This window comes from Orbicella faveolata, unplaced genomic scaffold (assembly GCF_042242905.1).
Source record: "Orbicella faveolata isolate gen_17 unplaced genomic scaffold, um_ofav_v1 contig_36, whole genome shotgun sequence".
Lineage (NCBI taxonomy): Eukaryota > Metazoa > Cnidaria > Anthozoa > Scleractinia > Merulinidae > Orbicella > Orbicella faveolata.
Genome location: NW_028301565.1, coordinates 10,391,112 through 10,402,500, shown reverse-complemented (window position 1 = coordinate 10,402,500; position 11,389 = coordinate 10,391,112). Strand labels below are relative to the sequence as shown.

At 40.8% G+C, this 11,389-nt stretch overlaps 2 protein-coding genes and 1 pseudogene across 3 annotated transcripts in view; 1 reads left to right on the top strand and 2 right to left on the bottom strand.

Moving 5' to 3' along the window:
• Window positions 1–1,892, bottom strand: part of LOC110057153 (G2/M phase-specific E3 ubiquitin-protein ligase-like) — a 2,832-nt gene extending 940 nt beyond the window's left edge. Inside the window, exons 1-3 of the mRNA XM_089275442.1 lie at window positions 1,391–1,892; window positions 934–1,023; window positions 1–520 (exon numbers count right to left, since the gene is read on the bottom strand). The exon at window positions 1–520 is cut by the window's left edge and continues 940 nt beyond it. Of these exons, the coding sequence (XP_089131568.1) occupies window positions 20–520; window positions 934–1,023; window positions 1,391–1,837 (1,038 nt within the window). The 5' untranslated portion in view covers window positions 1,838–1,892 and the 3' untranslated portion in view covers window positions 1–19. The remainder of the gene's footprint in view (window positions 521–933; window positions 1,024–1,390) is intronic.
• The window catches only part of LOC110067795 (E3 ubiquitin-protein ligase rnf213-alpha-like), an 82,369-nt gene that overhangs the window by 23,720 nt on the left and 47,260 nt on the right, over window positions 1–11,389 (top strand). For both annotated transcript variants that reach the window (XM_089275437.1, XM_089275436.1), the window contains one exon: window positions 11,268–11,363. In XM_089275437.1, the coding sequence (XP_089131563.1) occupies window positions 11,268–11,363 (96 nt within the window). The remainder of the gene's footprint in view (window positions 1–11,267; window positions 11,364–11,389) is intronic.
• Window positions 7,226–9,461, bottom strand: LOC149102256 (uncharacterized; annotated as a pseudogene).

Below are 11,389 nucleotides of genomic sequence, written 5' to 3'. Positions count from 1 at the left end.
TAATGCATTCAGTGTTCAGTTAGGCCATGGTGAATGACTTGCCTTTAAGAACCATCCTAAGGGTTGACTCAAACTCTTTGTAGGTAGAGAATTGCAGCAGTACTTTCAACTCCATAAGACAAGTTGATGCATAAAATGAATCAGTGTCTGTACATGACACTTTAATACACCCTGGCACCATGCTACCTGTTACAGTTGGACTACCAGTAACAAACTGCAGGAAGTCACTTAAATCAGTCTCCTCAGATTTTTGGATGAAGGCTGACAGCGTCTGACAGCATCTCTTGGCAGGAATGCTATCATTTTCATCTCTTAGATCCAACAGCTCCAATACATACTCTGGTGTTATCTGGTCTACTTTGTCCACAAACAGATGCTCAAACAATTCAGGGTGTTTCTGAATTTGGGGTAGCACATCAAGCACCATGAGGCCCTTTCTCATTTGATCCAGCAAGACCTTCTTCTTTGTAAGAACACTGTAGGTTATTAGTGATTGAACAACATCCAACTTATTGGAATCCTGTCAAAACAAAATCAAAAGCTAGTTAAGTAAGGTACATGTAACTATTGCATAAACAGAAGTGAGTCCTTGTACTTTCTAGGCATGAGGCACCTCCATGTGTAAAAAAAAATAACATAATACTAACAAATACAAGAACTGGGATAAGACCTAAGCAAAAATGCAGACAGCTTTGATAATAATGTATAATAATAATAATAATAATAATAATAATAATAATAGTAATAATAATAATAATAGTAATAGTAATAGTAATAATAATAACAATAATAATAACAGTGAAATAAAGTTCATCATAAAAATAAAAAATAATCATAGTAGTAATTAATTAAGAAATTAATTGATAATTAATTTCTTGAGAGCTAAATCATAATTTAAGTTTTTTCCCATATTCTCATTTTTCATATTCTTACAGTGAGGAGCCTTGTCTCTCCACTCTCTGTCGTAAGTTGAAGCAAGTCAGGATCAGTAGCAGGCAGCTCATTAGCAGTAGCATCTCTAATCTGTTAATAAAGTTACAGAGAAGTGATTACACGTAAAGATAAACCAAGCATCAAAAAAGTTAACAAAGGAAAAGTAAAAAATAAAAAGATACAAAAATATACAATTTAACATATAAATGTCTCCAAAGTTACATTCATATAATTCATTGTGAATTCACAAAACAAAGAAACTGGTTGTGGCCAATAAAATTGATAACCTGTCTTCAAAAAAAACAATAAAGACAACAAGGACCAAAAGAGCAACTAAAATAACATTAATGGTTTAGATAAAGATGGCTATGACCATGTTTGTAAAGATGGCTAGAGGCTATGCTTATGTAAGGTTGGTTGATATCAGTTCTTACATTATTCATGTCTACAGTCTTACCTTTTCAATAATGGTTGACAGAATAGGATCGCAAACATCGATCGCTGACACATGAAGGAGAGCTGCCTGAAGGTCACCAGTGGAGATGTACGAGTACACTACTGGAGCCAGGTATGGAAATCCCGGACCGCCTTGCACGAGACTGTGAGCAATCATTTTACCAAGGATTTCAAAAATACCAGACACGACGTGTTCACTCCTGAACAGTGGTAACCGTCTCTTGGCTTCACCCTCAAAGAGCTTCAAATGATCACCATTTTGAGACAAGGCAACAAAAGTATCACTATAGAATTGCCTTAATACGCCACCAGTATCAAGAGCTACTTGATCTTTCGAGCAGACTCGAATACGTTTTCTGGGATCAAAGTCTGGATCTTTGTAATAACAGATTGCATCTGACAACAAATCTTCTCTGTCAATGTTCAGTTTTTGTGGAGGATATTGCATTTGTTTTCTTAATTCTGTCAGAATGTCTGATGCACTTGTCGGATTGTCTTCTACTACAATAACTGGCAAAGATTCTTGTGCTACTTCATTTGATTCATTTGCACTGAGAGCATCTGCTGCTCTGTCAACAGAGCCATAATTGGTAAGGGCACTCCTGGTATCATTTTCAGAAAGGTGAGGAAATATTGCCCTTAAAGATTCAATCTGGGAGGCTTCTAACTGGAACTGCCATGAACTTGGTGGCCCTGGAGAGGCATTGTTAGAATGCAAGAGAGGCTGTGCATGTGATGGCCCTGGTCTACTTATGAAACCAGATGATGCTGTACTAGAGATTTGATGTCTTCCGTACATGTATCTTCCACACTGCCTGGTCTGCTGTGGCGGCATTTTCTTCAATAACAAGGGCTCTCTCTGTACGGAAGAATGTTGGTTTGGACAGTTCATCGTCAGAGTTTCCTCTAGTAAGCAATTCATCTTTGGAAACATTAAGTTTCACATATAGACGACCCTGTCCGCACAGATTCTTCACGTGAGCAAAGTCCCACTTGTGTCCCGTCTTGACGACTGGCAAGGTAACAACATTCCTTTCACGTTTCACAAAATCAAAATCTGTTTTTCTTATTGTTGGAATTTTAGACTTGAAGACTTCCATTAGTTCATTGCGTATTTCGTCTTCAGAGTGGCCTGGTGTAAGGTCAAACTCTCCTTTAATAACAATATGTCGCTCACTAAAAGAAAATGAATCTCTTTCCTCATCCGTATCCTCGTCGTCGCTTTCTTTCTCAAGACAGTCAATCAGATGAACACTTTTCGGTATGGAGGGTTGCTCCTTTACGCCTTTTTTTCGTTTGCTTGAACCGAACACAGACGGTCGAAATGGATGGCCAGGCACTTTTCGTTTTCCGCCATTCGGTACGCTGTTTACTCCAGCCACATTCATATTCGTTTCGATCTCGCGAGCCACAGAAGTCGAAGCTTCTTGAATTAGATGCCGTGTCCGATCCATAAGACTTTGTGTTCCACCTCTGAAAGATCTCATTTCTTCACGAACATAACGCCTTATAGTACTCTCCAATTCATCTTCCGGACGACCATCCGGCTGAGACGCCATTTTGCCACATGAAGAAAGGTCACGTGTTCACTTGTCATCCGCTGACCGAAGGAAAATGGGAGGGCTCGCTGGGAGCTGGGAGCTAATGATGCGCAAAGAGGGTGCGCAGAAAATGTTGAATGAATATTGCACCGTGTTGAACCAATATTTCGATCGTGAATGTGAACGAATATAAACCGTTGAATGTGAATGGATATACAACTTGTAAATGTGAGTGAATATATTTGTGAATAAGAAATATGTCGTTAAATGTGAATGAATATATTTCTTGAATAAAAACTTAGTTGTTGAATGTGAATAAATATATTCGTGAACAATAATAATAGCATTGAATGCGAATGAATATAAACTTTGTGAATTTTGCACCATTTCGCCAACCATATCCGGCTGCCGGACATGGAGACACAGCGTCTGCTTTTTGAAGGTGAATGTAGAATAAGTTAGTAAAGGATCAATGAGTTGCATGTAACTTCGATTTAACGCGTTTTCACGGAGACAAAAGTGTTGAGCAGAGAACAGTGTAAAACAAGCTTGCATGTAATATGACGAAGATTATCAATGTTGTTTGTTTAATTTGAACGTGTTTGTAAAGGATTATTTGCAATTCGGTGATTCACGGTACTTAAGTGATTACTGGTATATGTTTGGTTTGAAGTTTCTTTTAATTCAAGAACTTTACTCAGAGGTCGTCAGAAGTGAACTCGTTGGTTCGATTTGAGCTGTCAACACGTTGATTGAAATTTACTGTCAAAGAGCGCTTTCGCTGAATGAGGTTTTCCAATTATGCGATTCAATCGCAACAAATCCAAGTTACATTCACCTTCAAAACGCAGAATGTCAGACAAACTACTTTAGACTTACCGAAATAATTCGAACGGATGGCGAACAAATCCTGAGCGTTACCCTGAATCAAATAAACAACACTCGAATTCATTCCAGAAAACAACAACTCTGGTCTTGTTGAACTTTAACAATTGTACGATTCAATCACAACAAATCCAAGATGTATACGCCTCAAAAAGCAGAATAGTAGGCAAAATAATCGCCCAACGAGGTCCCGCACGCAGGATTTTTTAAATACAAAAAAATTAAGTGTTTAGCGTTTTGTTCACTCACTGAGTTGAAAAATAAACAATGTTGTGTTCAATTACAGCAATAATTTGAAACATTAACTAAAAGAAATTGATTTCAACACCGGTTATACTAGAAGTATCCCAAATAAATATTACATAATTCAATCGACTCCTGTTTACTAACTCAATTCACTCGTTGGCACTTACCGATAGGTACAACTAGTATATCTGATATGTCGTGTCAATTGTTTGTACGTCTCAGTGACCAACACGAAAGCCTATGCTACTTTGGTCACTGAACACATTTTATTTTGGCTATGTACTGTTATATTTCTTTTCTCTTTTAATTAATGTCATTTCTGTAAATACTGTTAAAGTTATAAGTTTTGTAAATTGTGCAAAACAATAAAAATCTGAAATCTGATATCTTAATCCCAGTAAATGTAGTGGTTTGTTCAGTAAGTCTGTTTGGTCAAAACCAGATTAAGTTTGTCCAGGATTATTTTAACAATATCAAATTCAGTTTTTACTCAATTTTAATATTCATTGTCTGAATAAAGGGAGGAGTGTTGAATTTCACTCCTTGACTCCTTTTATCTTTCGCGTCTTGTTAGCATTCAGTGAATCCGCTGACCAGTCTACAAGGCTTTCACAGTCGCGTACCAACCAACGTTGTTGAGGTGCAGGAGATACAATTTATTCATCAAGTGATTTGGTTTAGTTCAATGTATCTTGTTTGCGGATCATTTAGACGGTCGACAGTGTATTTTTTTGTACATAAAACCTACACTTTTCAACCAGTTCAAAGGAAGCTGAGTATTGAGCCCCTTTACCCAGGTCTGACATGTTGACTGACTACACGGGGACACACGCTACAAATGGCCTCACATGATTCGGTTGTAAGGGAAAGTCTTCATGGTTGTTGCTTCGCAAAGATTTCGCAAACCTACTGATAGCCTGCGAGCAGGCTCACTTGTTGTTTGGGTAGCGTGTCGCGGGCAAGGGCGGCGGAGCCGCAAGCGCGAGCCCGCGAAGCCGGCGAGAAGAATGGGGCGAGGAAAAGTGAGCCTGCACGCGAGCTATTGATTTATGAATTCCCCGCGTTCGATGACGAACGCAGCGATCCGATTGGTTAAAAATGACAGGCTACAGAATCCAGTGCAACCTTACTGCATTTCACTTCACACTTCCAATATGGCGTCTGTGGACTTTATTCAAGGAGCGTTCTTCAAGCCTCCGGTTAATTCTGACTTAAGTTTGAACTAAAACAAGAGCAGAGAATAGCTGTGAATTGTTTACTGGAAGGGAGGGGTGTTTTCGCTGTGATGCCGACCGGTTTCGGTGAGTGTTTTTTTAAAAGTATTTTTAAGCTGTTTTCTACAGCGATCGAACAGAGAAAGATTTCGGAAGGAAAGCATCCGAACAGTGTAATTTCAGTTGTTTGCCCGTTGATAAGCCTGATTGAAGACCAGATTAAGGAAGGACAATCTCTTGGTAATTGAAAAGCTGTGACAGGCCTGCACAACTCCTGTTGCACGCAAATGTGTATTCTTTGCCTTTAGTGTAAAATGGGGTTGACTAGGCTACACGACATCTACGGTTCGTGATATTTGTACATTTACCGTTCTGTGTTTGGTCACTCGACCTTTTTTGTCGCTTCACTCGTGTTTATGAAGGGCACTTCATGTTGTGTTATAAGGAGGAACTTAAAGTAGAGTTGAGTGTGAGTGAGTGAGTGAGAACTTTATCAAAGCGTCAAAAACCTTATAGCCTGGAAATAATACACCATACTAACTAGGGGACACTGCTAAAAAACTATACTAATACTAATATTAATAGAATAAAAAAAAAATAAATGACTTGAAGGGCATTATGTGCAGCATAGGATGCAGCCCTTACGGCCGGTGTCCATTAAGCGAGTTATATCCCTTTTGCGAATATAGTTTGTAAAAGCCTGCAGTGTCTTGGCTGATCTGTCAGCCATAGACAGTTTGCCCCATAATTTGGGTACTACATAACGCAGAGAGTGCTTCCTATAAGTAACAGTGTTGTCTCTAGGAGTAGAAAAATCTGATTGTCTCGGGTTGTATGCAGAAATATGCTCGTTAAAAATGTTACAGATGCTATTAGGACATAGTCTATGTTTAACTTTATACATGAGAATACAGATGTCTTGTAAACGATTGTTCGCTAGAGTTGGCAACTTGGCTCTCTCCAGTAGCTGAGTATAGCTAGCATGCTTGTCCTTGTAAACGGCCCTCAAGCCCCTTTCCTGTAGTCGTTCAAGTTTACGTGCATCGCTAGCTCTGCAGAAGTGCCACATTAGGTGACAATAAGTAAGGCAAGGTAGTACAGCTGACTTGTATAACTGAAGTTTGGCCTTAGTGGGGATTAAATTCCTTAGTCGCCTTAGTACGCCGATTCTCTGACTTGCCTTTATGCAGGCTGAGCTAACGTATTCCGAAAAATTCAGTTTGGAGTCAATAGTTACCCCTAAAAGTTTGAGTATCTGCGGCCTTAATTTTCTGATTGTTAGTATAGATCACTGCACTAGTGCCTGAGTCAGTTGTCTTGCTGCAGCCGATGTTCAACGTCTGATATTTCTTTAGGTTTCCGGCCAGCAAGTTGGACTCGTACCACTTTGTTGCCTGATCTGCACTTTCACTAAGCTTGGATGTAACCTCCACTAGATCATGACCACTGTGGTAGATTTGGTGATCGTCAGCGTACATAGATGGACTGGTTGCTATGCACAAGGGGAGGTCGTTCTGAAAAATGTTCCATAGTAACGGCCCCAGGGCAGAGCCCTGGGGACAGCCTCGATTCACAAACCTGTACGAACTGACTTGGTTGCCCATTTTGACACGATTGTATCTGTCACTGAGGTAGCTTTTCAGGAGTTGTATAAGTCCGTCCTTGAAACCGTATGCTTTAAGCTCACTCAACAGCAATGGTGGGTGCAGGGAGTCAAACGCCTTTGACATGTCAGTGGAAAGAATGTTCACAACAAGACTCTCGTCCCTTGCCTTCTTCCATGCCTCAACCAGGGTAATCAAGGTAGTTTCACAACTGTGATGTTTGCGATATGCAGTCGAGTTTTCATACATGCGGGAGTCAAAACCTGCGGCTATCTGTTGACCCACCAGTTTTTCCAGAACTTTGTTTACACATGGGAGGATGGTAATTGGCCTGTAGTTCTCTTTAGAAAGCTTGTCCTCTTTTTGTACACCGGGGTCTAGTCCCCCTTCTTCCAAGCACTGGGCCACTCACTATTACTTAGACACGAGTTGAAAAGGGTCGTGAGTGGTTTGGACAACTGTTGCGCTCCTATATTCAGGGCTTTAGATGGAATACCGTCACTGCGAGTAGCTTTGTTTATGTTCAGCGATTCAAGAACAGCGAGAACCTGCCCTTGCGTAACAGGTTTGATTTCGATGGTCTGCGTCGAGTCCCCGTACTCCCGTTGGATCTTTTGAACACTAGGGTGATCTTTGAAATCTTCCATTGAATTACGCTCAACTGCCGCACCTCCTATTCCTTCTGCTAACGTAGCAAAATGCTCTACTAGTACTTCCGCAACTTGCTTTTGGTCTTTTATCACATTTCCATTCACATTTAACTGAATATCTTCTCTTTCTGTGCAGCCCTTTGTACTTAAGAAAGGTTTGAAAGTTTTGAAAAACGCCTTTGGGTTGTTTTTCAAGTCCTCTGTCTTTTTCCTCCAATATTCCTTTATCGCTGTCCTTCTCTGTTTAGTTGCCTCGTTCTTAGACTTTCGTCTGAGCTCCCAATTTTCCGGTGTCTTGTTTTTTAAATACCTTGCCGTGGCCTTTCGTTTGGCCCTGATTGCTTTTTTCCATTCGGATGTCATGAATGGAACGTCCTTATCACGCACTCTCATTCTTTTCACAGGTGCCACTTCATCCAGTATGTCATTAATTAGCAGATTACAGACATGTACTCGATCGTCAACTTCGTCAAACAATTGCCCTATGTGCCAAGGTGACGAGGACAAAAGCTGCTTGTAAACATCAGAGTCAAAGTTCTTGTAACTTCTAAAAGTGATAAATTTAGGTTTGTTAGGATTTATTTTCTGCTTTAGGACTCCATAAATAAGGGCGTGATCACTCAGGCAGGGATAGTAGTTGCCTGAACACCGAAAAACTTCAGGTCTGTTGCTGAGTAACACATCAATAAGACTCTGTTATTGTTGTTCCGCGCTTTTCGATCCTTGTTGCCTTAGTAATTAGGCACTGAAAACCTTGTTCGACTTCTAAATCCAGTCGTAATTTGCCCTCAGGTTTGTCAGGGCGCATTCTGTCCAGATTCAGGTCGCCAATAGCTACGACAAAGATGCTTTGTAAACTTGCCCAATTGCAAACTTCACTGAGTTCATTTTCAAGTAACAGGTGGTATTCACCGCATAAAGCCCTCGGGGGACGATAAATACCGATAATTACCATATTGCCTGTTTCTGTCCTAACCTCAAAAGCAATGATTTCCAATGTCTTGAAATTCTTGTCGAGCTTAAGCCGTTTCTTACTGAGTGATGTTGATGTTAGAGCCATAATTCCACCACCGCCTTTCTTCCTGTCATTACGATAAAGGGAATAACCCGGTATAGTAAACTGAGCATTCGGGTAGCTTGCATCAATCTTTGTTTCGCTGATAAACATTATGTGAGCGCGAGTTGTCTTGATAGTACTCCTGAGTTCTTCGAATTTATTTTGAATGCTGTGAAAGATCCTTACCGTGATATCTCCTTAAAAGTTCTAGCTGAGCGTTATCCGCAATGATTTCGTCGTCTTCAGACAGCGGCTGTTCGGCAGCATTGTCTTGTACTAATCTCTCTTGATCACTTTCCGGTGGATTGGTTTCCATTATACTGGATAATGCCTCTCCTTCGGAGTCTACTACGAAGAAAGAATCACTTAATGGCGGAAGAGCGCAAGCGGGGCAGCACCATTCAATGTCAGGCCTTTCTAGATAGTATTGAAAGATAGGACGAGACATTGGTAGGCATTCGGCGTGCGACCATTTGTTACAGGTGATACAAAATGGCGTCCTGGTTGTTTCTTACTGCTTTCTGACATTCCCCGTAAGGATATTTCGGTGAAGTTTTCCTCCCTTTAGGTCCAGGATTAGTCGCTATATCGCCACAAGACAGCAAGTGTCTGTCCAAGTTAAAACTGCTTGTCCCTTTGGCCGTGTATTGCACTCTACGTGAGAGAAAACATTTGCCACGATTTTTAAACCTGCAATTTGGATAAACAGTCGAGTTGCAGGCTAATCCCCGCACAAAGGGCAGCGTCGAGCCCTTCAACAGGGCGGTAGGAACTTCTTCCTTCCATGTGAGGGCATTATCTCGAAAAACAGGTAGAACAGTAGCTAAAATTAGTAAAAGTTTTAGCGAGCATGCTATGGTACGTCCGGCCGCCATGACACCCACGTGGTGGACCACGTTAGACGTGGTTTGAGCCGTTAGACCGTACTGTGGGAAATTTTTAGGTTCTGACCTCGTGTACCGGTTCACAAGAACCGATACAAAAGACCCAACAATGTTCAACAGCTAAACAAAGGTTCGTAAAGAAAGGAGTACAATGGTTATTCCCTCTATGTACCGGTACACCAGGACACAACCAATTTTGAGAGGTCATAGGTCTGCATGATTTACGTTGTTATCTGCGTTTCGCTTCGTAGAGTTTGACACCTTTGTAGTTTGCCATGTGTTTATGTATTGTTTAGGCTCATTTCTATTGCAAGATATGCTTTGATGTCTCCACGTATTTGCTTTCGAGGGACAAAATATGAAATTTACCGTGAACATGTTTGCTTACTTGTATTGAATGCGCTCGGACAAACTCGGGGATTTAATGAATATAACACCAATATGTTCTTGGACATCGAGGCCAAAACTTCACCACGGCTGCCATCGCGATTTGAGGCTATGTATAAATTTTGTATGGACATACAACCAGATTTTCCTGTTCCATACTTAACATTAAAAGAACAGTTGCACATTCGGCGACAATCGTTCGCTCGATTCACGCTTTCCTTCACGGCTTTCTTCGGGGTTTCTGCGCCGTCCATGAAGAAGTTTGACCATCCTCCGCGAAAGTCTCCTCGTGCAATGCGCTGTCATGTTTGTTTACATTTTGCTTCGCTCCTATTGTATAGCTATCTGACACATGTGAAATGCCGACTTGACACCTCGCGAGGGGCTGAATTCATAAATAAATAGCTCGCGTGCAGGCTCACTTTTCCTCGCCTCATTCTTCTCGCCAGCTTCGCCGGCTCGCGGTTGCGGCTCCGCCGCCCTTGCCCGTGACACGCTACCCAAACAAAAAGTGAGCCTGCTCGCAGGCTAACCTACTGAACAAAGTCGTACCAAAGTACGAAGTGCGATGTTTTGACCCTGTAAATAGCACGTTGCTGAACTTCTGAGGGTGGAGTTGACACGATTTCCTCACCCAGTGTTTTTTTTTTATCAGTGGCAATGTTTCTAATTCCTAGCTCTTTAGATGTTTGACAGTCGTGTTTTTCAGTGTCGTTTCATTAAGCTTAAGGCACTTGACCAAACCACATGTTCTTTTCATTTTGGGCTACAGTCCTAGGATAACCTCAAAATGATCTCTTTTAATAACTGAACAATGATTGTGTCAAAATACGACTTTCTATAAACATTCACCAAATGTGTGTATGCGTGTTAATGGAACAAGGCATTGCCTGGGAGCGGACCTAGTGAACAATGGATAAAAACGAATTCAGTTCACTGGCCTTAACAGTCTTTCATAAATCATTCATGAATTGTCAGTGGCTCATAGCACAGGCAGCCCTAGCTGCAGCTGTGAGATGATCATCTTGTGTAAAAGCAGTCATGGCGAAAATACAAGTTTCTGTGGGTCTTAGGAAGTAAAAATACTGTCACGTTCTTGATAAGTATACCTTACCTTACTTCCACATTGTATTGGTATCTGTTTCCTTACTTTGCTGAAACGAGGTCATTTCAGCGAGTTATCTATTTCTGGGTTTTCCTATAAAATGGCCTTGAGTCAGCAAAGTAAGCGAACTTTTTGACTTAGAAAACTTAGATGTAAGTACGGCAATGCGACTTGTAAAATAACTGCTTGTGTCACACGCTGTGCTTATCCTTATATGACTTATCTCCTTGACTATAAACATAAACTGAAATGACTAACTTGTTTGCTGCCATGTAAAACTGACTTCTCTTGTCCTTTATGTTAAGCTATGGAGTGTGCTTTTTAAAGTCTCTGATGGCACTCAAGGATTTGAAGAGTACCGAAGATATTTAACAGAGCGATTTGTGTACCGAACAAAAAGGGTAATCAATAGACCGTTTTCGAAGTA